Source organism: Myotis nattereri, assembly GCF_964212035.1.
Source record: "Myotis nattereri genome assembly, chromosome: 1".
NCBI classification, from domain to species: Eukaryota; Metazoa; Chordata; class Mammalia; order Chiroptera; family Vespertilionidae; genus Myotis; species Myotis nattereri.
The window spans coordinates 40,450,666-40,478,342 of record NC_138075.1 but is presented as its reverse complement, the minus strand read 5'-3'; the positions used below and the strand labels follow the sequence as shown (position 1 = coordinate 40,478,342).

The window sequence follows — 27,677 nt, the reverse complement described above, 5'->3', positions numbered from 1 at the left end:
CACCAATTATAGCTGTGTGACTTAAACAGGTCACATGGCCTCTGAGCCGCATCGATAAAATGAGCTTGTATGACTCTTTAGAAGAGGTAATGTATGTGAAAGCACTTAGCAAAACTCATAATGCATAGTTACTGTGCAGAAAACATGTTCATTTCCTCTGTATTAAACTGTGCTGAGGCTATAAAAATACTAAGTTGTAATAATTCCTTGATTTCCAAAGGAACTAATAATTTAATAGGGACAATAGGATAGACTCAATCTGAATAAGGATGATTGCTCTTAAGTTCCTAAAGGGCCAAACTCAGTGCAGCTCAGAGGGTTAAGAGAAAATTTCTGGCTGCAAGGAAACTTGGAAGTATTTTTTTATTTTTTAAATAATTCTTTATTGTTGAAAGTATTACATATGTTCCCTTTTTCCTCCCATTGACCCCCTTCAGCTCACCCCCCCCCCCCGAAAATTGGAAGTATTAATGGAAGAAAGCACATTGAGTTCTTTCTAAAATGTTAGAAAGATGAGATTGCACAGGCTGAGACTGGAAGACTTGGGAAATAACATGGAGATGGGTGAGCGTCTGGAAAATGTGATCTGTCCAGTTTGATCGGACTGCAGGATGTTGGGAGATAAGGATGAAAATGAGAGCTGGGAAACAGACCAGCTTTAGTCCTGGACTTTTCTTTAGGGAGACCTCTGAGCACCTGACTGAGGACTTGGTATTTATGCTTTGGGCAACCAGGAGTCAGAGCTAAAATATAGCCGGTGCTGTGCTGGGGCTGAATTCACCGCAAATTCGCAGCGAGGGCAGTGGGGCAGACCAGAGGTGGAAACAGCAGAGGTGGTCCTCACTTGTGGGAAGCTGTTGGGACTATAAAGGACTTGGGTTGTCGTAGTCTACATATAGCTTAGGGCCTTTAGCAAGTGATTATACACGTTGGTGACCTGTACTTAAGGAAAGGGAATATATTACTTAAAACTATTTTAATGGAAAGGAGCTCTTAAATTCCGGGGCAAGGCCTGTCATGATCTGGCCTTTGAGTACGAAGAAAAGCCATGGAGAGTGTGATCAGAGCTTTGCTCTAAGAGTCTGCAGCATCCTGGCAGGCACAGGACTAAGACCTGCATTTTGGTGCTGGTGGTGAATGATAAGAGAAAGACACAAGTTTGCCTGAGGGGAAAATCAGTAAGACTTGGCCTGATTAAGTATAACAGATAAAGGAGAAAGTCCAGGACTAAAGTTTTGCATCTGAATGATGAAATGATAGCAGTATCAGGGAGTAAATGAATAAATGTGGAACCTTTTAAAGCCAAGAGTCATTTTGCTATTTAAAACAAATTCTGCTCAAGTCAATAATTCTATTCATGTATTTTTGTTTACAACTACATTTCTAACATTTAAATATTATGCAGCTCATTTTTTCAAATAATAGGAAAAGTGAGAAATTCTCAATTTAAAGAAGAATCTATCCTATCTAGTAACACTTTGGAATACTAGCAAACTGTTTCTCATAACACAAGATGTAGGCAAAGCATTTCCAAAAGGCAAAAGTTCATGTCTACAAAATAAATGCTATGTAAACCGTGTAAACAAGAAATACATAAAGAAACATTAAATAAAAGATTTTACTTTTATTTAAAATAAAATGCATTTATACAGTCTTTAAACCATGGGTTATTGGACAATACTGGTAATCCACCCCTCCCTGGCACCCTTTTGGGCCATGTGAGCTAGGAATTTTTTTGACTAGCACCAATGCAGACTGTAACAGCGCAACAGACCAGAACATGGCCAGTCCAGGCATCAGAGTTAAGGACATTATGGCAAATCATGACTATATTGAAGTCATTCTTAATTTAGCAGATATTAAAACTGCACATTAATATTTTTAAAGCACTTAATTAATGTAAAGATGCTACATATCTACGCCATTTGCTAGTTGTGAGTAATTTTTTTTAAAAAAAACTGTACAATTTTATAAAATTTGTGTTTGTACATTAGTTACACAAAATGCATACTTCATAGACCTTTACTTCATATTGTAATGCAAAAGTTGCATATTTTAGGCAGACAGTGAATATGCTGGTGAATACTAGTGTTGTAATACAATATGGTGTAAAAATAAAAACACAAGACAATATACATACATGCTCATTCAAGGACAAAAACAAACAAACCAAGTGTAACAGACTAACAGCATTTTCCTTCAAGGTTAAACAATGACATTAAATATCAGGCATCCTCTGTAGGCCTGATTTATTGGGGGAGGAGAGGAGTTCAAATGGCTACCAGAAGTATGATCTTAAGAACACTAGGTCAAATTAAACATACATTAAAACACATGCGTTAAACATGATAAATAGACTTCATATAGTTTAAGCCCTGGATAGCTGTAAAGTAGATGGCTTGAGTTTCTTAGTTTGGCTAGCTTACATCAGTGACATTTCGTTCCTGACTTGCCCACTACTTTGGTTTTCAATTCTTGGCCCTAAGGAATGTGTGCCATATTCAAGTTCATATACTGTATCATGAGAGCAGGTTATAGTCGTGCTTGTTAGTGCACATATTAACTGGTCTGGTAAGGCAAAAAAGTTTTCATGATAAAATGATAAATCTCAAGCTTACTTTATTAAGCAGCATGTAACAAACAACAGCTTTTAAGTGAAATATTGTTATGGCCGTGGAGTTCGTTACACAGCACTTTAACTCACACCCAACCACTGGTAAGTTTGTAGAACATCTCTTCATCCAAACTCTCATTTTGGTCTTTTGCCCGTGTTGAGAGGAATATGTAGCCACCAATGAATTCATGAACCACTTTGCAGTCTACTTCAGTACAAATGAAGGACAATCGGACTTCATCTGCAAACTCTACAGTGACCTGGAACAAAGACAGAGAACTGTTAAGTCCCAGCAAAACTCCAGATGAGTGGGGGTCCCAGCGAAGGTCTGTTCTATTATGAAATACCTGATCCTCAAATACTCTTTTTTAATCCTAAACTAATAATGCCTGTAAGTCCAAAAGCATAAGTACAGGTTCCGAGCCTCCCTCCCACTCATGCTCTGGAAAGGAAGGCAAGGGGTCAGGTCATTCAGTTCCCAGTGGTCTCTGGTGATTCGATTAATGAGACCGTCTCTCTTCAAGTCCTGGGAGGAAAACCTACTTCCTGTGTTTAATATTTGCTTTAGATATTTAACCTTTAGGTATCATGTTTAAATATTTCAGAAATATGAGACTCTAATGAAGTAACAGGAATAGATGCAACAAACCCAGGGATCTTAAAACAAATGATTAATTAGTAAAAGATTCTGTTTATTTTAAATGATAGCAATGCATTCGGCCAGTATGATATATGGTAGGAGAAGTGCCAGGTTTTAGCGCCCTCAACATCTGTTTGAATCCTGATTCTCTTACCAAGTGTGTGATCGTGGACAATGACAGCCCTTAGGTCTCTACATTTTATGCCCTCATTGGGAAAGTAGGGATAATCCATCTACCTCACAAAGCTGTGCTGAGCTTCAGAAATAGGGTACAAACGTAAAACATCTAATATGCCTGGCACAATGTAGGCGTTCATTCAAGAGTAGCTGCTATTGTGAGTGAAAGGGATTTATCCATTATAGAAAGACAACCTTAAACAAGATAAGCCAATATTCCAAGCAGATCATTAAGTTCTCAGAATTTTAATAAATGAGCTAATTATGGAATAAGCAAGTTTAAGTGGGGAATGAATACCTACCCATGTTTTACACTTTAAGAAGTAAAGGTACATATAATCCTCAGAACTCATGGGGCTTTTTATTCTTACATTTACTAATTTTTTAGCAGTCTTCCAGGAATACTGTTGCAGCTTACCATTTTGATTTCCCAGTTTACATTCCACTGTTTCATGTTACTGAAACGCCAGGTTTTAATTGCGTCTCCTGTGCTGGCATCCATCCTGATTAGTCTGTTGTATGTAATTCCAATAAGATCTTCTTTTTTGCCCCCTTGGAACCTATAGCATTAAACACGTATTAGGGGTGAGGGGACATGTTGGCCTGTGTTTCTTCCAGATGTGCACTTTAGCTCTAAAAAATAGTGCCAGTCTTATACAATTAAAAACAGAAATGCAATCATTTTGAATGATTAATGTAAAAATTATAAGTCTACAAAACATATTCCAACATCTTTAAATTCTACTGTAAAATAGGTTAATGGGTCTCAGTTAGTGGCTTTAAAGGTATCATTTAATTACGTGAAGTAGATTAAATAAAAAGGCACAGATTGAGGTTTACCGGTAGGTGCTCTGAGAACCACTGACCTTGCCATGAAGTGTGTGATGCCGAACTCCGGCAAGGACTGCCATGCTTGAATAAATCTCATCTTGGCTTCAATTAGACTCATCTGAGCTACATTCTGATGGGCCTCCAAAATTCTTGCTGTTATCTAAACATGATTGAACATCGACATCACCTTCACAGTAGACAGTATTGTTTCATGGCAGAGTCAAGACAAAGATTGAAAAACTAAACTGCATTCCACCCCAAAATCCTATGTTGCAAGAGTTGAAATTAGAAACCTACATTTGGGAATTTTAGTAAAATGACTTTTCAAAATAAACCTTGATATCTTTCTTCTTAATTTCAGTTTCCATATATCATGAAACAAAAAGTACTATTAGGAATACGAAACCGCCACTCGACACATTCCAAGGACACACACGTCTGATAACTAAAGTTTTAAATTTAGCATCAAGATAAATGATTAGAATGAGTACCTAGAATACAAGTTTATAGCAGAAATATTTATTACTATAATAATTTTAAAGTTTTTCTAAAGGAATCATTAGAAAAGTTCAATTTTAATTTAAATTATACTCACTTCGGGAAGGCTACTCCCACAAGGAATGGAAGGAAATTAATACATGAGGGGAGATGGTAGCTAGGGATTTAATATTTTTATTCTTTTTGTGGTAAATATGGAGAACTTACCAAGTCTCTTATATAGCCTGGCTGTACATGGCAATGCGAGGAAAAGAAAAAGGAAGCAGAAAGAAAAAAAGGCAATCAGAAAAAATGGCAATGAAGCAAAGGAAAAAGTTGCGATAACCTGCAAACCAATATTCCAGCCAAAAACCATGCAAAAATTACTGTAGGTGGAAACCAAGCAAAGTAAATGCAAGCAGGAAAATGAGAATGAGGAAGCAGTGATTATTTCCATTTAGAATACTGAGAAACACTCCACATTATTTTAGATTGTTAAGTGTTACTAAAATTAAGGGTAGAGAAGGTTGAGGGAGAAAATTAAAAGAGCAAATATCTTTTCCCCATCATGTACCAGTTCTTACTGGTTAGGGCAAAACTAATTATTTTAGTAGCAAAATCAAAATTAATATTTTAAAGCCTTCAATATTGTCTCAGATTGAGATAACATGATCCATGCTTTTCAGACATAAGTTGAAGGCATAACATAGGTAGTGCCCATACTGTTTATTTACACAAGAAAAACAAACACCTCAATTACCATCTGTTTTTTGCATCCTTTTTCCTGGAAGGGAAAATAAAGAGAATCCATACACTATACTAGGAATGGTCGCTATAAACATATTAGTCCATTGCAGTTTGGATTAACATGGATAAAGCCATGTTAATTGTCTGAGAGTCATATTCATGTGAAAATATCCAAGCAAGTTTAATATGTAGCTTTGAAGAATTCAAGTAGATTTAAATATAACAAAGGCTAGCCCAACCAGCATGGCTCAGTGGTTGAGCATCAACCTATGATCCAGGAAGTCACAGTTGGATTCCCGGTCAAGGCACACGCCCCATGTGCAGGCTCAATCCCCAGTGGGGGGCGTGCAGGAGGCAGCCAATCAATGATTCTCTCTCATCACCAATGTTTCTCTCTCTCCCTCCTTCCCTTTCTGAAATTAATAAAAATATATTAAAAATATATACCGTATATAACAAAGGCTATACTGATGGACCCAAAGGAAAACAATGCACTTATGCCCTGGTAGGGATGAATGACCCCAGGCCTACACACCTTCCCAACTAACTCCTAAAGGCCACTGGGTTATACAGGTTAAATAATTACTGAGGACTTTGTCCAATGACCCCGATAAGTGATAGTAATGAAACTCCTGCCTACCAGCACTTACCAGGTGTCTGGGCAATACATGGTCTCTCCCTTCTGAGAGCAACATGTAAGTCTATTAGGGAAAGGAGGATTAAAAGAGAATGTGTGCCCAGCTGGTGTGGGTCAGTGGTTGAGTGTAGACCCATGAACCAAGAGGTCACTGGTTTGATTCCCAGTCAGGGCACGTGCCTGGGTTGCAGGCTTGATCTCCAGTGGGGAGTGTGTAGGAGGCAGCCAACTGATGTTTCTCTTTCATAGCCGATTCTCTCTCTATGCATATTCCTTCCTCTCTCTCTAAAGATCAATAAAAACATATTTAAAAAGAATGTGCATTTGATAAGATGCCAACGTGAGAGACAGGCTAGAAGGATCCTTAACTACGACCACACACATACTGCTATCCTGCCAGTTAAGGACAGTCAAACATTCAGTGTTGGGAACATTTTAAAGTGAAAACCTATCATTTAAAAAATTTCTAAGAAAATAATACCTAACCAAAATTTGGCTGTTTTGATAACCATACTTTAAGATCCTTTCCCCTGATACTTGATAGTGAAAACATGATTGCTAAGATTTGAATTTATTCATTGCCTTTGAAGGCAAATGAATCTACTTTCTGAAACAAGTTTCTTTGCAAATAATCTTAAAATGAAATTACTAAGAATAAAAATAAGTAAATTAGTATTTGATTCACTTTGCCTTTTAATTTACAATCTACATTCCACAAAGCTCCCCAGGGCAGCATTTCCTCCATTCCTTACTACTCCCACATCGTAGGACTGTGGGATAAACAATTTCCATGTAGCTTACACAACCCCAGAAACCTAAAGAAATACTTGATTAAAACTTCCGGACATTTTAAATTTCTACTTACGTGACATTAGACTCATATGATAAGCATTATATTTAAAGTTAAGAACTACTAAGTGTTCTGGGCCTTTTCAGTAATGTTTTCAAATTATTTCTTAAAGATCAAAATGATACTAGATAAAAATATTTATTTTAAAGATCTTCACTCCCCACCCCCATCCTCCAAACTGAAGCTTTTCCTTTTATGGCAGGATGTTTGGTGTGGAGAACACTGGGGTTATCCCAAGTGAAATTCCCCTGCAAAAAACCTTTTTATGTTGTTTCCAAAGAACCATTTTCCTAAATAGCCATCCTTTTATAGTATTAATTTCCAGGAAAGGAATCCTAAACAAAGTGAGCAAAAGCAGTGAATTTCAAGGAAAATTTGTCAAATATTGCCATTTTATGCAAATCTTGGTTAGGTTTTGACTGTTAATGTTAAGAAAAGATGATGTTTAAATGTAGACTATCTCTACCTTGTAAATTTACTTCCAAAGCTGGAAAAGTCAGTGTCCATAGTAAAAAGAGTCACTATAGCTTTTGGTGGGAAATGAATAAACTGCATGAATTAAGGAACACAAAGCATTAAGACCATATTCCTGTTAACAGACTGGTTTTCCTCAAGTTGTTTAGAATAAATATACTCCCCACTATCCCACCTCATTATCTGTCACATTAAGTGATAAGGGTAACAGTGCTTGCTTCGGCAGCACAGACACAAAAACTGGAACGATAGGGATTAGCACGGCCCCTGCACAAGGATGACATGCAAATGCGTGAAGCGTTCCACATTTAAAAAAAACATTAGAAAAAGATAAAGGTATTTTTTAAATTATCAATTTAAACTGAAAGCTATTTATTTCCAATTTTATCTTCTAATCACCTGATGTAAAACATTTAGACTTCCAATTAAGACTAAAAAGTTTTGGTTAAGAGGAGAAACTAAATTTAAAGTATGTGCACAAAACTGTAAAATCAACCAGCAGAAAGCGGTAGATGGAATAAGATGAATCAAGTACCTGCTTGTTCTTGTACTTTTTTAGGTAGCGAGGGGACACCAAGCATTCAGGATTTATATCCGTTGTGATCTGCTCTGGGATTAACTGAGGATCTGGGTTTAAATGCTGCATCTTCAGAAAGGAAAGAATATTCTGAACTTCCAGGTTGTAAGAACTGTCCGCCATGGTCTTGCCCTTGGAGGCCAATCTGCAGGCTGCCATCCAGTGGGCATACTGCTTTTCCTGGTGAAAAGGAATATCTAGGTATGAGCTGGATCTCAGGATGGGTCCTTTGAGTATAAAACATAAGGATGGCTGGTTAATTCGCTAAGGAACTGGAAAACTCACATTGTCACAACGAAGCCAAATTTCATTCATGCCCTCTGCAACTGGGATCAAGAGTTTGATGTTAAATTTTTGGCCTGAAATGTTTACATCTGGGGTGACCTCACATCCTGTAAAAAAAAAAAAAATTATTAAAATAGTTAAATTTACTTTTAAGAAATCCCAAGCCAATACAGGGATCCCTCATCTTATGGCACCATCTTATCATGTAGAATTTTGCTGTTGTGGAATCTATAAATCAGGGAATGAATTTTTTATGCCCAGGTTTTGTTTGGATAGAGCAGAATCAGAGAGATCTAGTACAGAGAGGTAATGGCTCAGAGGTTGTGGCCTCACAATCCACAAAACCTGACTGAGAAGAGAAGGAAAGGGTCCTATTGAAAAGGCATTACCAAAAACCACAACTTGCCCTCCAACAAGTTTTGATATGTGCTGTTTTAATATCATTAAGTTCTTTGAATCTTAAGTTCTTTGGGATTTCCAAGTTTCTAAATGTATAGGGATTTTAAAATGTCGTTCTTTATTTTCTAACTTAATTGTGTTTTGGTTAGAAAAAACACACAAATCTGTTCTTAATCAAGGCCACCATTCCATGTGGCTAAATCCTATGGAAGCTAGCAATCTTCATCTTTTCTGTAGCATTTGATGCTGAGTTACTGTGTCTGTTTTGAATCAGCTTCTACTGTATATTATTTCTATAATCTTACACTTTTTTTGTTTCCTTTACAAGCTTTTATTCCTCTAATATGCACTGTCCCTTAAAAATGAGTCTTCTGCAGGTTCTGTTCTTAGCCTTCTTATATTTTAGACAGTCATTCCAATGGCTACATTTACCATTCATGCTAACTGCTACCATAGTAGTATCTGCAGCATGGATCTCTCCCATGATCCGATGGCCTACAGCTTATCTCCAAAAAGATATCCCACAAATACCTCAAATTTAATTATTATTTTTAATCCTCACCTGAGGACATTTTCATTGATTTTTAGAGAGGGGAAGAGAGAGAGAGAGAAAGAGAGAGAGAGAGAGAGAGAGAGAGAGACATCAACGTGAGAAACACAGATCAGCTGCTTCCTACATGCACCCTGACTAGAGCTGGGAACCAAACCCGCAACCCAAGTGTGTGCACTGAGAATCGTACCTGCAGCCTTTTGGTGTATGGGACAGTGCTCCTACCAACTGAGCCACACCAGCCAGGGCAAGTACCTCAAATTTAAAATATCCCAAAATTAAACTCATCTTTCTCCCCAAACTTAGCTCGTGTTTCTTCCCAATCTCAGTAACACCCTATCCACCTAACTGCACAAGCTAGAAACAAGTCCTTTCCTTCTAGCCCCTCCCAAGTCAACCACCTAGTCTATGGATTGAACTTCCTCAGTCTCTACCGAACGTGTACCCTTTCTCCATCCGTACTGATAGCATTAACATGGATCACTAGCACTATCTGAAGTCATTCCTCTAAACTGAAGCCAATATAAATATGATGGGTGCATCACTTCAGGTTAATTTTTCAGTGGCACTTCATTGCTGCCAGTTTAAGAAACAGTCTCCCTAACATTTTTATCCACTAATTCTTGCCAACTCCTCCTGCTTTTCCTCTCATGTTAGCAGAACCAGATTCAACAGCTGTTAGGAAGTATCCGTCTCCTGATCACATTCTGCATCCCAGCTTTTCTCCAGGCACTTTTACACCAGTCTCTGCCTGGAAGACTCTACCAGCTCCCAGATCTGTTTTCTCTTTTGGATCCTAAGTCCAATAGCATTTCCCCTACGAAGTTTTTCCTAATTCTCTCCACCAGTCCTGAAGACTGACCGAAACAATACCCTTACCCGCTTTGACCTGTTACTTAATTTTTAAAGTACTAGTTATTGCCTCAATTGTAATTGTTTATCTCCCCAACATGCTCTAGACATCTTGAGGGCTGGGACTATTATTTGTTCTTGCTCATGTCTCAATAGTACCCAGCAGTTTGTGGCACAGGGTATCAATTCATATTTGGTAAACTGTATTTATTTTTTAAATACATTTTTATTGATTTCAGAAAGGAAGGGAGAAATAGATAGAAACATCAATGATGAGAAAAAGAATCATAGATCGGCTGCCTCTTGCATGCCCCACACTGGGGATCAAGCCCACAACCTGGGCATGTGCCCTGACTGGGAACTGAACCATGACCACTGAGCCATGCCAGCCGGGCTAACCTGAAGTTTTTAGAATTTTGCATTTATATCTCTCAGGGGCCTGAGAGCATCTAGTCCAACAGATTCACTTCTCAGAGGGAGATACTGAGGTCCACATCGGTTATTTTTTCCAAAACCACTGGGCTTGTTTGGTGGCAGGGCAGAGCCTGGGCCATTAGATTCTCTAGTGTTATCTTCTCAGCATGAGGTGCTGGAAAAGTGCCCCTTTGGGAGGACTCGGGAGAGGTGGGAGGAGAACACCTTGTGAGTTGTTCTCCACACCAGAACTTGACTTTGCAGTCTTTCAGGGCGAAGGCTGAGGATATAACAGGGACAGAAAGGCCAGAGGCCAGAAGACAGAGCTACTCTCTGATTCAGGAGTGGCTTATCTGAGCTGATTCTGGGCAGCTCAGGAGGTGAGCAAGAAAGCTACAATGGATTCTGAGTAACAAACACGGGTTGAGACCCAAAGTTAAACTCATGTGACTGAGAGAGAAAGGCAGTGAGACCAATGAAAAGTTTTAGAAAAATTACAGAATTCCAGCACTGGGCATAGCAGTCTGCTCCCCAAGCCAGAGGTTTTCTACCTTTTTTTTTTTTTTTTTTTTTTTACAATGCATATAAATATAAAACAACAGTTCAGGTATCTACTGGGCAAATACAGTTAGAGATTTGGAAATTTTGTTAAAATATACTAAAAATACCCTAACGTTCAAGTGTACTAAAAAAAGAGCAGGAAAAACACATCTGTATTTTAAGTGATAAGTAAAATTATTTTGGGAATCATTTTTGTGAAATGAATTAGGGGACCTTTTTCTTTGGTGCTTTTGTCCAGGCTGCTTTACGTATAATAAAGGTACATGTAAAATGCACCCCAAAGAGTCTGGGGTGGGCTGCTAGGAATAACCACCTCCCTGACACCACTTCAGAGCTGCCTCCCAGAGGAGTGCAGCTGTACTGCAACCCAGGAGCCAGGAACCGGGCGGGAACTAGGAGCTGAGCAGCACTGGTCCAGTGCCTGCAGCTCCCCGCTCCTTCCTCAGCTCTGCCTCTCAATCCTTTACTCGGCTGGGAACTCAAGGCTCATGCGAATACATCTGTTTAGAGTCCAGAAATGAGTCTGGAAAATGTACGTTAGTTTTCTAGCCTTTGTTGTAAAGAGTATGGAGCAGTGAGGAGCCAATCTACTGCCTCCTTTACCAAGCATGCCGGTGCCATGGGTGTACCGACGGTCCCCGGCTTACAATGGCTCCACTTAAAATGATTTCTTGATTTTACGATAGTGTGAAAGCAATATGCACTCAGTAGAAACTGCACTTCAAATTTGGAATTTTGATTTTTCCTGGGCTAGCGATATGCAGAATAATCAGAATGATACTCTGCCACGATGCTGGGCAGCGCTGCAGCTCCCAGTCATATGATCACCAGCGTAAACCACCGACTGGCTGCAGTATACTATGTTGCCAGTGGTTTTTTTGTTTGTTTTGGGGGGAGTATGCACTGTGTCCTGAGCATGTTTAAGGTGGGCTAGGCTAAGCTATGATGTTCAGTAGATTAGGTGTATAAATGCATTTTCAACTTAAGGCGGGTTTATCTGAGTGGTTCTCAGGGGTATGGCTTCCTAGAGGAAGTGGTATCTGAGCTGGAAGTGAGTCAGGTGGCTTTAGTGAACAACATCACAAGTAAGAGAGGCTCATCAAGAATCTATGAGACTAGCAGGAGGCCCTACAGAGAAGTCACAGCACGAGGCAAGCAGGTGTCCTCCAGCTGTAGAAGCAGCCAGTGAACCCGGAGTGAAAATTCTCCTTCCACCTGAACCCAGCTCCAATCAGGTGAGAGGTGAAGGAGGAGCAATGTGAAGAAACAACAAATAGTCTAAGATGCGAACTAAGTTAAATATATATATAAAAGTACGAAAGGAGCGCACAAACTGCGGAAAAACTTTCCCTCCCAGCAAAGTGTAGGGTAGTGAATATTAGCTAATGGATATTCTACCACCAGCAGTGGTCATCCCAAGGCTTACCTCTGAGGTTCATCTGATGAGCGGGTGTGCCACTGGCTTCTTCTTTGCTCTTGTAGCAAGAAATAGATGTATCTTTAAAGGTGCACCAATACTGCTTATAACCTTTTAGGGTCAGCTTTTTTGGCCTGTGTGTCAAATAGAATGAAGAGAAAAACCACTTTTGAAATAATGTTATCAATGCTTTGTTTCAGCACCAAGGCCAGATTTTACATCTGCTGAGTCAGTTCCCTCGGCCCGTGTGTTCCAGTCAATCCCGCTGTTCCCGATTGGCCCCTTCCCTCCCAGTCCATCTCCACAGGACCTCACAGATAGTGAGTGGGCGGAGGAGAAAGACAGCAGGGCCAACACTCTAGTACTCCTGTCGTTGTAGCCACCTGTATCACGAGCAGGTCACATGGGAAGGATGGGAAAAGAAAGGTGAAGTAAATGTCAGGAATTGGAAATATTCTAGGTCCTGTAAGTACCCACAGGTTCACGGTGTCTGCAGGGCTGCCTTGGAGCCTCTGAACCAGCGAGCCTACCTCACATGACTAAGTGAGGCAAGTGCTGTGTCTCTCAGGGCTGTAGCTCAATGGTGACTTTAACTTGCCACTCCCATGTCAAATATAACCAAGAGAAGCCCTGAGTCAGGAGGACAGCAGATAAAGAAAGGTTCAGGTAGATGAAAAGGAGTATAAATGGCAAAGAAGGTGGGGGAGAGGCAACAGCATCTGAAGTCATACCCTTATTTCAGAAATGTTATGTATGTTGAGGTGTTTTATATTTAGCTACAGCAAATGTTTTATTCCATGATATTTTACTTACTATATTCCACACCTCTCCTTTCCTCTGCGTTAATGCCTAGCCCTCGTGATTCTGTGGAATACGTCTAGATTGTTTAAAAGGCTAACATGCCCAGCCAGCATGGCTCAGTGGTTGAGCATCGACCTATGAACCAGGAGGCCATGGTTTGATTCCTGGTCAGGCCATATGCCTGGGTTGTGGGCTCGATCTCAGTGTGGTGTGTGCAGGAGGCAGCTGATTCATGATTTTCTCTCATTGTTGATACTGGTTGAGACCCAAAGTTGAACTCTCTCCCTCTCCTTTCCTCTCTGAAATCAATAAAAATATATTTTAAAAAAATAAAAGTCTAGATTAGATAACATACACTGAAATCTTAATTATAAAATGTTCCATGAAAAAATGAAATAGAATTCAACAGAATCTAGGGCTCAAGGAAATAATTGACAGTAACGGTTCAATATATACTATGCTTTTGCCTAGACAAGTCGCTTTATACTATATATCACTGTACATTTCACAATCTACATGATGCAACCTAGGTTATAGTCTTTTTATTTTTTTTTGCCTTAGGAAAACAACTTAATGAATATTGTGATTTTAAGTTGATAAAAATGGTTATTTCTCCTCATTATAATGAAGTGTTCTATTTGGTAAGTACTTTTACAAATTTACAGGCCAAACATAAATTTCAGTAATGTGAATATAACTATAAAACTGACATTTATCATTCATTAGTATGTGGAATCCCTCCGTTTTGCGTACTTACTTGAAAACTTTAATGTAGTCAGCAAGTTCAGGAATTGAAGTAATGTCACCCTAAGGAAAGAATTTAATCATTTTCTTATTTTTCTTCAAATGAGAAACTCTAATATTTGGTATCTGATAACAAGAACCAGCTTACTTAACAAACAAAAATTACTTAAAATACAGATTACAATGATGTTAAAGATACAATTGTATTATATGGTCATATAGTACAATGGCATTTTGTCATAAAAAGCTAATAAAATATGATCAAATGGCAATTTATATAACCCACAAGAATGCATTGTTGATTCTCATGCAGCTAAAACTGTTTGTGTCTGCATTATGGAAATTTTATAAATCTTAACAGCCCAAGATAAGTGTTTCTTATATAACTAATTCCTAAGCTTAGCTTAACATTTGAAAATTTTCCTCTTCTTTTTGTAGTATTTCAAATTTGGAGGGCACTAAATGGATTTATCCATGACTTGAGATTAACTTCTCCTCTGCAGCAATGTTCTACTACTACTTGTAAGAGAATGTGCAGAGTATCAGAAGATCTGTATCTTCATTGGAGGCACAATATTAATTTTAAAAGTTTCTGAAAAATTGATGTCTGAACTCTCTAAAGCACTAAATATTTCTCTACATCCCCCAAATACTTCATGAGAAGTTAAACTGACAAAAAGGTAAGCATCATTCAAAGTAAATTAGCAGGTTAAAAGATTCACCCTACCAAAATTGTTGATGTTTTACCCCCTTCCAAAGTAATCTCCAGGTCTGAAAGGGCAGCATCGACTTCATCAACTTCTTTGTCACTGTTGTTCAAATGATTCTCTGATGTCATGATTGACAGCTTATTGATATGATACTGAAACCAGAAATGACATTTTTTTAAAATGATTGTTCTAAATGTAAAACTTGAAAATTCGATTATTATCTACATCTGTAGTGAATGCTTTTCATCACCTAATTTGAAAAGATAAAAGTACACAGGCACTTGAATGATAGGAAAATAAAGGGCATGGCACCCAAAATCAATGTCCTAAGTCTCCTAATATTTATCCAGAAGAATAGGGCGTTTGAGCATACTCAAATAAATTCATGGGAGGCCTAGGCCTTAGAGCAGTGATGGCGAACCTTTGGAGCTCGGCGTGTCAGCATTTTGAAAAACCCTAACTTAACTCTGGTGCCGTGTCACATACAGAAACTTTTTGATATTTGCAACCATAGTAAAACAAAGATTTATATTTTTGATATTTATTTTATATATTTAAATGCCACTTAACAAAGAAAAATCAACTAAAAAAATGAGTTTACGTGTCACCTCTGACACACGTGTCATAGGTTCGCCATCACTGCCTTAGAGTGTTAACACACCCTTCACTAAGCCCTACACAGTAGAGATTTTTTTATTTTTTAAATATATTTTATTGATTTTTTACAGAGAGGAAGGGAAAGAGATAGAGAGCTAGAAACATCGATGAGAGAGAAACATCGATCAGCTGCCTCCTGCATATCTCCCACTGGGGATGTGCCCACAACCCAATACATGCCCTTGACCGGAATCGAACCCGGGACCCTTCAGTCCACAGGCCGACGCTCTATCCACTGAGCCAAACCAGTTTCGGCGAGATTTTTTACTTTTTTCCCCCTACTGCACTATTTATTTCCTGAACAGGGCCTGGAACCAATAAATACTGAATGAACAGAGTATGCAATAGGCCATTTGTAGAAATAACATTGATTACCTTATAATCACACTATTACCCAGAGAGGGAAAGTTAGTTATCTCGATCATATTGAAAGCTAAGGCTGCACTTTCCCCCCTCCTTAATTCAATGCTGAAAATACACCCAGAGGGAGATGCTGTTTATATTGTTACATAAGAATGATAAGACAATGTTTACCACACATAAATACTGACATATACATGAGAAGTAATAACAATCCTTTATGTAAATAGCAAAATCTTTGGGTATAGAATTACTAGTCATGATTTTAAATACACTTAGGTGAGTGACTTAGAACAACTATTACTTATCGATTACATTTTGATGTTAAACTTTACAGAGGTTTTATACAAAGGTAAACAGAACATTAAAACCCTTAATCAGTTACCTTTCAAAGCCCTAAGTAGCACTCCACATGTCTGAAGTATATTCACAGTACATAATCTATTCGTGGGAACATTTAATGAATGAATCTGAGGCCGATTATCAATGTTCCTCTGTATTCTAAGATTTAGTGACTCAATAATGAAAAGTCTGTGGTTATGCCTTCAGTTGTGCTGAAATGAGATCCTTACAGTGGCAGTACTTTCAAGTTCACAAATCATGGAGAATAAGGTAGGCTGAGGCTTTCACAGGCAGTGGCCTCAAACGTCAGAATATATTAAGAATCATGTGGAGAGCTGGTTAAAAATGTAGATTCTGCCGAAACCGGTTTGGCTCAGTGGATAGAGCGTCGGCTTGCGGACTGAAGGGTCCCAGGTTCGATTCCGGTCAAGGGCATGTACCTGGGTTGCGGGCACATCCCCAGTGGGGAGTGTGCAGGAGGCAGCTGATCGATGTTCCTCTCTCATCGATGTTTCTAACTCTCTATCTCTCTCTCTTCCTCTCTGTAAAAAATCAATAAAATATATTTTTTTTAAAAAAATGTAGATTCTTTGCTTTACTCCCAGAGATTCCGAATCAGCCAATCTGGGTTCAGCTGGAAACTGCAGTTTTCTTAAGTGCCTTAGGTGATTCTGATGCAAAAGTTCTTCGATTAAATGCTTTAAAAACAAAGTGGTGCCCTGATCGGGTGGTGCAGTTGGCTGGAGCATCGTCCCCTGCCATCAAAAGGTTGCAGGTTTGATCCCTGGTCGGGGAGTGTGTGGGAGGCAGCTGATTGATGTTTCTCTCTCTCCCTCCTTCTCTCTAAATACCAGTGTTGTTTTTTTTTTAAAACTAGTGTTATTAACTACTTCATTTTTTATCCATAGCTTCTTACTTGAATTACTTTTTCTTTTTACTACTGCAAATTTTACACCACAAGGAATCAGAAACCCCACAGACAGAATCGTTCAGAATGTAGGCTATGTGTGAAATAAAAAACAGTAGGCCTCTCTTTCCCATACTTTCAAAGTTCCCCCCTTCTGATACTGGATGGCTATCTTGAGCCTTCAGGTCAGTCTCTGGGAAGACATCTAAGAACTCAAGGATTTGTAATATTAAATTCTCTCATTAAATCTAGATTCTAAAATGGCCCAGGAGAGCTGTGCTTTGGGACATTCAGTTTCCATGAATTAAAATCTATGGTTTCTGAGGTGTTTTTTCGTACACTAAAATGGAATATCGCCTGTACACTGGCTTAGGAAAGCTGCAGAATAATCCCATTTCTGTGACAATGTCTAGGAATACTCATTCAACAAATATTTCTTGAGCACCTACTATATGCCAAACACTATAATATGTTGGCTTTTAAAAAAGAATGCATTATCTATATATATAAAAGCCTAAGCAACCAAACGACCGGTTGCTATGATGCACAATGACCATGAGGGGGGCAGATGCTCAATGCAGGAGCTGCCCTCTGGTGGTCAGTGCACTCCCACAGCCAACCTCCTGTGGCCCCTCCTCCCACAGGCCCTGATTGGCCCCAATAGGGTGGACCAGCCAACCTCCCGCCATCCCCTCCTACCCCCAGGCCGACCCCGATTGGCCCGATGGGGCCTGGGTGAGATGCCACAATCGCCAGCCAGGCCGAGGGACCCCACCTGTGCATGAATTCATGCACTGGGCCTCTACTTTTTACAATAAAAAGACAAAAAGGAAATACGACAAAAAAAAAAAATTGTGGATTTCCCCGTATATTTTACATGTATTATTATTCTGTCATTGACAAAATCCTCACTAAAAAATTACAAGCCCACATTCTAAGCGAGAAAGATGTAGGTAGAAAGTCATAACCAAGTGAGGGACTTTCAAAATAAAATTGCTCCAGAATTTAATTCAAGAAATTCTTCAGACAGTCTGAATCACATCCAAAGGCACAACAGAAAAGTCTTAACTACTCTCTAGAAAATATCTGATTAAACTAATTCTTTTGTCATCACAGATTTTCCTTTTCTGGGCTTCATTTCCATTGTCTTCTTTCATCATGTAAACTAAGAAGAAATTAGCTGATCTTCCTCTCTAACGAGCAATTTTTGAGTCTTCACTAGAAAACTTTTCTAAGTGCACAGAAGCATTTGGGACATTGAGAGCATTTTTGTATTCTAAGGGGAAAAATCATAGTGAAAACTTTTCGTAACGGAATACAATTTTGATTATTGCATTAATCAGTACTTCAGGTGAAACCAGAATTCCACCATATCTACGAACATTTACTGAAGCCTTACTCAGGTACCAGAAATATAAGAAAGATTAATCTAGTGGTTAATCTGACCTCAGTGCCTCTATGAATGCTGATTTGTGGATGCCACACTAAAGTTATTTTATCAAAGGGAGTTGCAGTGATGAAGTGGACATTTTTTTTAAATAAACCCTACTGTAATTATGAAGCAGGTGGTGTGCAAGAACTACATTCAGAAAAATACTGGTTTAGTCTGCCTATTTACTCTTAAGGATTATGACTCTAAATACTTACTGATATTTATGTTTAGTTTCACTAGTTTTTAAATTTTTATCTTCTTAAAAGATATTTCTACCATAGCCCACTTTATAAATATTATTATCTCCAATTGTTTATGAACTTATGCAAGTAAGCTTTCAGAAATCTGACTTTTACTATAAAAATCTGACTTTTTTCCCAAAGGAAAACTGGATAGTTAACATAATCTGGGGTGTTGGAGGATAACTGTTCTTCTACAGGATACAGAAAAGTAACTATTATGTATACCACTAAACTCTTATATAGAATTAAATATTAAACAAAATTCATATATTTATTTTGCCTTCCTAAGAGTCTATCACTTTCTACATAGTAAAAAGTAAATACTATTAAAATGCTACTGGATTAATATGCCACTTGACTATTGAAAAGTAATCGTCGATCCTTTCCCCCACAAATGTCCCATTCACCAATACTCTTCACTACCTGCAAAGCTGCAAACATCATCATTTCTTCTTCTGTGCACTCAATTTCTTCTAGGAGAATAGCCCATTTGGCCTGCTCATATAGCTGATTGATTCTGATTGCATCGTACTGCAGCAAAAGAGACACAATTCTTTTATAATATATCACTTTTAACATTCAAAAGTTTGAAAACTCTGAATATTCACTTTAAAGCTTTACAAGAAAAACTTAATGTATTTTCTTTTCTGGGATTTTATTCACTATCAAATATGCAATAATAAGAAAGAAATATACCTATAGGATTAGAGAATATATCTGCATCTAATTTTGCATTAAAAATGGCAATGAAATATGTCAAAAGATTATTATACAATATTAAAAATAGATTCTGTATGGTATTTTCCAGGGAAATAACCATTAGATATTACATTCCTTAACAAAATCTAACTTGAAGACATTAAAGGTAAGAATTGATTGCTCTTCCGTATTATTATTGCAACTTGACATACTAAAATATCATAATCAGAGTAAATTAATTATTTCAGGAACATCTTGCTCACTGTGGAAGAGCATAACCAGACAAAATGGTGGGTCCTTGGAAACAGTTATTATTTAAAATCCAAAATAGAGGGTACATATATGGACTTGTAGAAAAGATTTACCTACGTTACTGATTCTATTTAGTTAATAAAAATTAATAGTAATGTATTGATACAATCTTAGAATGTTAACAAAATACATAATCCCTTTCTTGCCTCCAGCAAATGTACTTAATGTCTCCAAAATTTTGATTTTACTAAAATTAGGTATGTTATGCCCTGAAAAGGGACTACAAAGATTTTTTATAGTTCTATATTTTTTACTGTTATACAATGCATTATTTAAGCACTTAATAAAAATGATAACAATATACATTAAAATCTAGACTTATAATCTAGGCATAAAAAGGATGAGAAGGTAGGCAAGAGACTCCCTGTCCCGGATGATAGGGAAACAAAAGATCTAAATCTCTGTGCCATGTCTTTTCTGGGGTAAAATACTCCATATTTTCATGGTAAATTTAAATTTTATCAGGAAAACAAAGTACTTCAGTAGCAATCAGTTAGTAAGTAAAAATATATTACAATGTTTGGTTATAAGACAGAAAGACACACAGACTTCAATAACAATTTTTTTTAAGCAACATCTTTGGGTATATAATTAGAAATCAAAGTAATTGAAAAGGTTATCTTTCAGAAATGTTTCTTTTACCTAAAGTGCACTTTAAGAGAGCTATGTAAAAAAATCCAAAAACAAACTTTACCAATTCTGTTTCTTTTACTAAATTAGTGCCCTTAAAATACAAATCAACCAAAAATTCAATTATCTTAAAAAAATGTACTTATACTTTCAACCTACTAAAACAATACATTTATTTAAAATACAGATGCCTTTGTCTAATCCTTTGGGTTTTCACAATTCAAGATTTGCTATTTACAAACATTCCCTTATCCCACCAACTTCCAAAAAACAAGCATCCAAATGAGTAAAATAAAAAGGAAAAAGAAATTCCTCTAAACCCTAGGTACCTTTGGATTCAAATCAAAAAAGCTGTAATACTTGAATCGGAGTAGCAAGGCCTCATTTTCCTTCACATCCTGTTCCATGAGAGATCTCGAGGAATCCAGCCACCTGGACAGTTAACAAGGCAGCGGAACAAAGCAAGACACGTTCAGTAAACCATTTCTCCCGCTAATTGGATAAAGAAATTCTTCAACCGTATGTATATTTTAAAACTTACCCTTGGTTGATTTTTGCTTTGTCAAGAAGAGCCTGAGGCTTGAACATTTTTGCCAAGATCTCTGGTGATGTGATTGGCTGACTGACAGCAAGTATGCCAGGGTTGCCTTCTGACAAAGCACTGTCACCGAACCACGCAGAAGTCGGTGACAAGGGGCTTCCATCATGAGCATCGTAAGTGGGGGTCATTGTTTTACTATAAAGTCCTGGGCTTGAATATATACTTCCTAATAAACAACATGAAAAATAGGTAGTAAGTAGGAAGTACAGAATCCTAGTTTTCAATAACACATGCTATAATGGTCAGAAAGCTTAGTACATTACTTTACCTGTCTTGAAAACACGTAAAATTAACTTTAACACTCTACTTGTGTAACATTAGATCATGTAATATCAAGACCAAATGAATATAATTAATTAAGTTGAGGGAAATTCTGGGGGGAAAAAAATCAGTTTAAGAGAATTAGAAGGCAAGTTAAAGATATAGCTAAAGCAGACCAACGTGTTTTCTGTTTTTAATTGTGGCAAGGCTCACCTTTCAGAGGGCCAATGTAAAGAACATCAGTGCCTATAGGAAAGGAAAGAAAGGAATTCAGAAGGTAAAGGAAAGGCAACAATAGAAGACAGAAACAAAAGAATGAAAATGAAAAGGAAATGGGAAAAAGAAAAAACAGATTTTTCCTAGCTGCGAATCAAAACCTGAAGTACATATTTCAAGTGGATTTGAGAGTAAAGAACCTTAGAAAATAAAACCTAAGTACAGTAAGTTTTCTGTCTAATTCCAAAACATGAAACTGTGCTCTGGTCAAGTGTCTAGTAACAAACATGTCCGTGTTTATCACCCTTTGAAATCCATACCCTGTTTTAAGACAGCTCAATGTAAGTGAATTAATTCACATAAATAATTGTAGGTTAATGTTTTCCCAGTAAATAGCTAAACTGGTTCCAGCAGATTTACAAACAAAATATTAAAAGTCAAGGGGTAACCCTGGCTGGTGTGGCTCGTGGTTAGAACATCAGCCTGAGCATGGAAGGGTCTTGGGTTTGATTCCCAGTCAAAGCCACGTACCTGGGTTGCAGGTTCCATCCCTGGCCCTGGTCAGGGTGTATGTGGGAGGCAACTAATTGATGTGTCTCTCTCACATGGTGTTTCTCTCTCTCTCCTCCCTCCCTTCTACTCTCTCTAAAAATTAATGGAAAAAACATTAAGTGAGGAGTAACAAAAAAAACTAAATAAAAAAGGTGGGGGGATAGGGGGTAATGTGGGGATAAGAACACATATGTAATAACTTAATCAATAAAAAAATTAAAAGAAAAAAAAGAAATAAAAAAAGTAAAAGGGTAGATAAAATTTTGCCCTGGAAAGAGGCTAACAAAGGTACATTTTACGTGAAAAACCCTGAAGGGATATTGTCTCTTTTACCTTCTGATTCCTTGGTATTAAAGAGCTAGGTGTATAGCTACAGTGGGGCCTTGACTTACGAGTGTCCCGACTAATGAGTTTTTCGAGATACAAGCCGTCTCTCAGCCGATTTTTTGCTTTGAGTTGCGAGCTAAAATTCGGGTTACGAGCCAGCTTCAGATACCCCACCGCTGGCTGGCGCAGCGAACGTCACAGTGAACGCCACAACATCAGCCCAGCATCACGTGTCTCACTCGTTCACTTTTTGATTTGACATACGAGTAATTTGAGTTAAGAGCTCCATCACGGAACGAATTAAACTTGTAAGTCAAGGCCCCATTGTAATTTGTTGAATTGGTCAACTGATAGCACCTCTCCTCCCAAGTCCCAACTCTGTTAATTATATTTTGACTGTAGTCGTACTATTAAAAAATAAAATGGGTATCACACTATTAATGGATAATGGAAAGAGGATGGTGGCTGCTTCCTTTACCTGATTTAGGAATATGCTTAGGAATCTCTCTCCTTTCCTAACTCCCACGCCACGCAATGATAGAAACGATTACCTATGAAAAAGTGGTGGCGATGCTAGAGACTTTTGCAGTTGTCATGACCTACTCCAGGAAGAGAACACAATAAAAAAAAGAAAAAACAAAAAACCGTCTTGCTAGCTACAAGATACCTGACTTGGTGTCCCTAACATGTGCTTTTCCAATGTTAGTACTAAGGCTACTTGTAGAATCTGAACATTGTTAAACTTAGATAAGCAACAAAATAAGCTGTGAACTCTCCTTATAAGCCTTTAAAAGGACACTTGGATATTATTCATAGCTTTAAAAACTAAAACCTTAAACTACAAGGGCACTTGAGCAAAGTTAGAACTGATCATTTTCTTTATGAAGTTTCTCAAGCAGAAAATACATTCCCCTAAATCACACATTTATTAGAATCAGCCTCTTACTCAAATCTCTTTCCTCTCATTTCGTATTCTTTGTACACTTCACATTTGATCACTTCATTGTTCCTATTTATTCTTATTTTTGTTAGGCACGCTATGATAATAACTCAATTATTGTTCCCAACAACCTTATTATTCTCATTTCAGAGGAACAAACGAAGGCACAAAAAGGTTAAACAACTTGTCCAATGTCAAGAACTATTAAGTTGCTGAGCCAAGCTATAAATCGGCCAGTCTGCAGCTATAAACACTGCCTCCAGGGAACTGTAACTTATTTAAGCCATACCCAACAGTGTGCATTTATTTGTTTAGTGTTTTGTTACTGATGTGACCACTGCTGTTGCAAAAAAAGGTTTCTAATACACATTTTTGTGCTTATTTCCCAATTCCAGCAGCACTGCTAGGTCAGAGGGTATGTGCACTTTAAACTCCTTTTAAGTCTCAGTTCAGTGACAACCCCAACTAGCTTCTACTCCTGATTACCCCATTTAAAACATATCTGAAACAGAAAACTAATACAAGCTTAGATGGAGAAATATCTTAGCAACAAAACATGAGTTTGCTGAACTGCATTGAAAGATAACTTAACACTATGAGAAGAAATAAAGAATTCAATGAGCACTACAGTCTCAGGTTACCTTAACCTATTTGCTTCTGAGAGTAATAATATATGTTAACATATAGGAGAATCTGCCTCTTAACTTATTATTATAGACTAGAGGCCCGGTGCACAAAAATTTGTGCACTCGGGGGGGGGGGGGAGAAGGGGGGTTCCTCAGCCCAGCCTGTTCCCTCTCGCAGTCTGGGACCCCTCGGGAGATAACGACCTGCTGGCTTAGGCCTGCTCCCGGGTGGCAGAGGGCAGGCCCAATCCCTAGGTGCAGCCCCTGGTCAGGCTCAGAGCAGGGCCGATTGGGGAGCTGGGGCGATGCCCCGTCACACTCAAGGCAGGGTCGATGGGGAGGTTGCGGAGCCACCCCGTCACGCACAGAGCAGGGCCAATCAGGGGGTTGGGGCGCTGCCCCGTCACACACAGAGCAGGGCCAATCAGGTGGTTGGGGAGCTCCCCCCTGTCACACACAGAGCAGGGCCCATCAGGGGGTTGGGGAGCTCCCCCCGTCACACACAGAGCAGGGCGGATCCGGGGGTTGGGGCGCCGCCCTCTATCACCCACAGAGCAGGGCCAATCAGAGGGTTGGGGCGCCGCCACTGTCACACTCAGGGCAGGGCCGATGGGGAGGTTATGGCTCTACCCCATCACACACAGAGCAGGGCCCGTGGGGTGGGGGGAGGGGGGTTGGGGCGCCGCCCTCTATCACCCACAGAGCAGGGCCGATCAGGGGGTTGGGGCACCGCCACTCTCACACTCAGGGCAGGGCCGATGGGGAGGTTATGGCTCTACCCCGTCACACACAGAGCAGGGCCCGTGGGGTGTGGGGGTCGGGGCGCCACACCCTGTCACACACAGAGCCGCAGGGCGATCAAGGGGTTGGGGAGCTCCCCCCTATCAGGCACAGAGCAGGGCTGATCAGGGGGTTGGGGCGCCTTCCCCTGTCAGGAACAGAGCAAGGCAGATAGGGAGGTTGTGGCCCCGCCCCCTGTCACACACAGAGCTGCAGGGCAATCAGGGGGTTTGGGCGCTGCCCCTGTCACGCTGATCCCGGTGCCGGGAGGCCTCTCAGCTCCGCTGATCCCAGTGTTGGGAGGCATATTACCCTTTTACTATATAGGATAGAGGCCTGGTGCATGGGTGGGGGCCGGCTGGTTTGCCCTGAAGGGTGTCCTGGATCAGGGTGGGAGTCCCCACTGGGGTGCCTGGCCAGCCTGGGTGAGGGGATGATGGCTGTTTGCAGCTGGTCACACACCCTTCAGAGTGGGGGTCCCCACTGGGGTGCCTGGCCAGTCTGGGTGAGGGGCTGAGGGCTGTTTTCAGGATGGGACTGAAGCTCCCAACTGCTCCTTTTTTTTCTTTTTCTTTTTTTTATTCTGGGCCAGCTTTAGCTCTGAGGCTCCAGCTCTGAGGCCTCTGCTGCTGAAAGAAGGTATCTGGTTTGTTTCAGTTCTATAATCGAAACTCTATCAATTCCAGCTCTGAGATCCCGGGCTCGCTGAAAGCAGGTTTCTGGGGTTTTGTTTAGCTTCTATATTTGTTACAATGTTTAAACTGCAGGCTCAGAGGCCGGCAGCGCAGGCGGGGAACGTTGGAGTCCTCCATCACTGAAGCAAGCAAGCCTCATGTTAGTTTCAAGCTGCCTGGCTGCTGGCCGCCATCTTGGCTGGCAGTTAATTTGCATATCTCGCTGATTAGCCAATGGGAAGGGTAGCGGTCGTACGCCAATTACCATGTTTCTCTTTTATTAGATAGGATTATATTCATATCTATATATATAAAAAGCCAATGACCGGAACACTGGAAAGACCGGAACAACTGGTCAGTATGATGCTCACTGCAGCTGGCCAACTGTCCTGATCGGGGGCGGGGTCAGCCGGCGACCTCCCGCACCCCCTTCCCCCCCCCACAGCCCCTCCCCCCGCCAACCCAGTCTGATCTGCCCTCACTGGGGTGGGCCCGCCGGACCCCACCTGTGCACAAATTCATGCACCAGGCCTCTAGTATATATATAAACATACATATTTAAAGAAAGTACTAATTCTAATACATTTTAGAAAATTTTTCATCAAAATATCACATACCAAATTACAGGTGAATTTAAAAAAAATGTTGACATGACAAATAAATTAAAATATTATCAGTATGAAATAATTTTGAAAGTATGAAAAGAAAATATAAAAAACCCTTTATATTTGTAAAGATTTTTTAAATATTTAAATCATTTTGTTATCTTTCAATTACAGTTGATGTACAGTATATTAGTTTCAGGTGTACACCCCAGTGATTAGACATTTATATAACTTACTAAGTGATCAAGCCAATAAATCTCATACCCATCTGACCCCATACGTAGTTATTAGAATATTATTGACTATATTCTCTATGCTATACTTTACATCCCCATGACTATTCTGTAATAACTAATTAGTACTTCTTAATCCTTTCACCTTTTTCACCCATCTGGTAACTGTCAAAATGTTCTCTGTATCTGAGTCTGTTTCTGTTAAGCAAGAGTGAAAACAAAGAACTATAAAGTAAATAACAGAATTGACTACATAAAAATGTACAACTTTAGTGTAGTAAAAAAGATCACAAGCAAAATGCCAATATAGGGAAAATATCTAACATAGCAAATGATTAATACCACTAAAAACAAAAATATAAATAAAGCAAAGTACATGATTTGAAAGTTAACAGCCCAGGAATGGCTAATAAATATATGACATACCATTCATACTAGTGTTTATCAAGGAAATGGAAAATAAAGCAATTCAGAAATACTGTCATATCAGCAAAAATTTATGCAGACTTACATTTTAATATTAGCAGAATGTAGGAAAAGGGCATTTTCATATACTGTTGATGGGAATGTGAAAGCATCGCTTTAACACTATTTTGGAAATACATTTGAAATTGGGGGAAACTTTTTGGAGTATATTTTATAGAAAAATTAGGTACCATCTAGGCAGGGAAACAAATAGTTTTTCTACATGGAAAACTCTGAAGCCATTTATAAAAACTAAGGAGATCTCTCTACTCTGACACAGAAAGATCACTAAAACATACTGTTCAATGAAAAAACTCAAACTGCATAATATCTATAATAATAAAAGTATAATATGCTAATTAGACCAGACAGCCAAACGAACTTCCGGACATCATTCTGGATATCCTTCCAGATGAAGCTATGGTGGCGGGGGCCGAGGCAGATGCAGTTAGGGGTAATGAGGCAGGCAGGTCAGTGGTTAGGGGTGATCAGGCAGGCAGACAGAGTGGTTAGGGGCGATGAGGCAGGCAGGTGAGCAGTTAGGGGCAGGCAGGCAGAATGGTTAGGGTGGTTAGCGGCAATGAGGCAGGCAGGCAAGCAGTTAGGGGCGAGAAGGCAGGCAGGTGAGTGTTAGGGGCATCAGGAAGGCAGGTGAGTAGTTAGGGGCATCAGGCAGGTAGGCAAGCAGTTAGGAGTCAGTGGTCCCAGTCTGTGAGAGGGATGTCTGAGGGGTCCTGGAGTGAGAGAGTGTGCAGGCCAGGCTGAGGGCCTCCCACCCCTCCCCCCACCCTGTGCACAAATTTCGTGCACTGAGTCTCTAGTACAATATAATATTAGGCTCTCATTCATATTGTAAGAAACAAAACTAGACATACAAGTATACATAAACGCACAGAATAGGTACTGGAAAGTTGCACTCGCAACTGTTTATGACATAGTTATACACAGCAATCAAGAAATGGGTCTGGCCAGTGTGGCTCAGTGATTGAGCATCGACCGATGAACCAAGATGTCACTGGTTCCATTCCCCATCAGGGCACATGCCTGGGTTACGGGCTC

General features: G+C 39.3%; 1 protein-coding gene across 2 annotated transcripts in view; it reads right to left on the bottom strand.

Moving 5' to 3' along the window:
* Nucleotides 1–1,604: 1,604 nt before the first annotated feature.
* Nucleotides 1,605–27,677, bottom strand: part of FERMT2 (FERM domain containing kindlin 2) — a 68,546-nt gene continuing 42,473 nt past the window's right edge. Inside the window, exons 5-18 of one of the 2 annotated variants that reach the window (XM_081083959.1) lie at nt 21,414–21,446; nt 20,880–21,105; nt 20,668–20,770; nt 19,121–19,228; nt 14,775–14,909; nt 14,061–14,110; nt 12,512–12,636; nt 8,310–8,416; nt 7,983–8,204; nt 5,500–5,523; nt 4,968–4,988; nt 4,298–4,422; nt 3,850–3,991; nt 1,605–2,874 (exon numbers count right to left, since the gene is read on the bottom strand). In XM_081083959.1, the coding sequence (XP_080940085.1) occupies nt 2,701–2,874; nt 3,850–3,991; nt 4,298–4,422; nt 4,968–4,988; nt 5,500–5,523; nt 7,983–8,204; nt 8,310–8,416; nt 12,512–12,636; nt 14,061–14,110; nt 14,775–14,909; nt 19,121–19,228; nt 20,668–20,770; nt 20,880–21,105; nt 21,414–21,446 (1,595 nt within the window). In that variant the 3' untranslated portion in view covers nt 1,605–2,700. The remainder of the gene's footprint in view (nt 2,875–3,849; nt 3,992–4,297; nt 4,423–4,967; nt 4,989–5,499; nt 5,524–7,982; nt 8,205–8,309; nt 8,417–12,511; nt 12,637–14,060; nt 14,111–14,774; nt 14,910–19,120; nt 19,229–20,667; nt 20,771–20,879; nt 21,106–21,413; nt 21,447–27,677) is intronic. The other variant, XM_081083960.1, reaches the window with a different exon arrangement.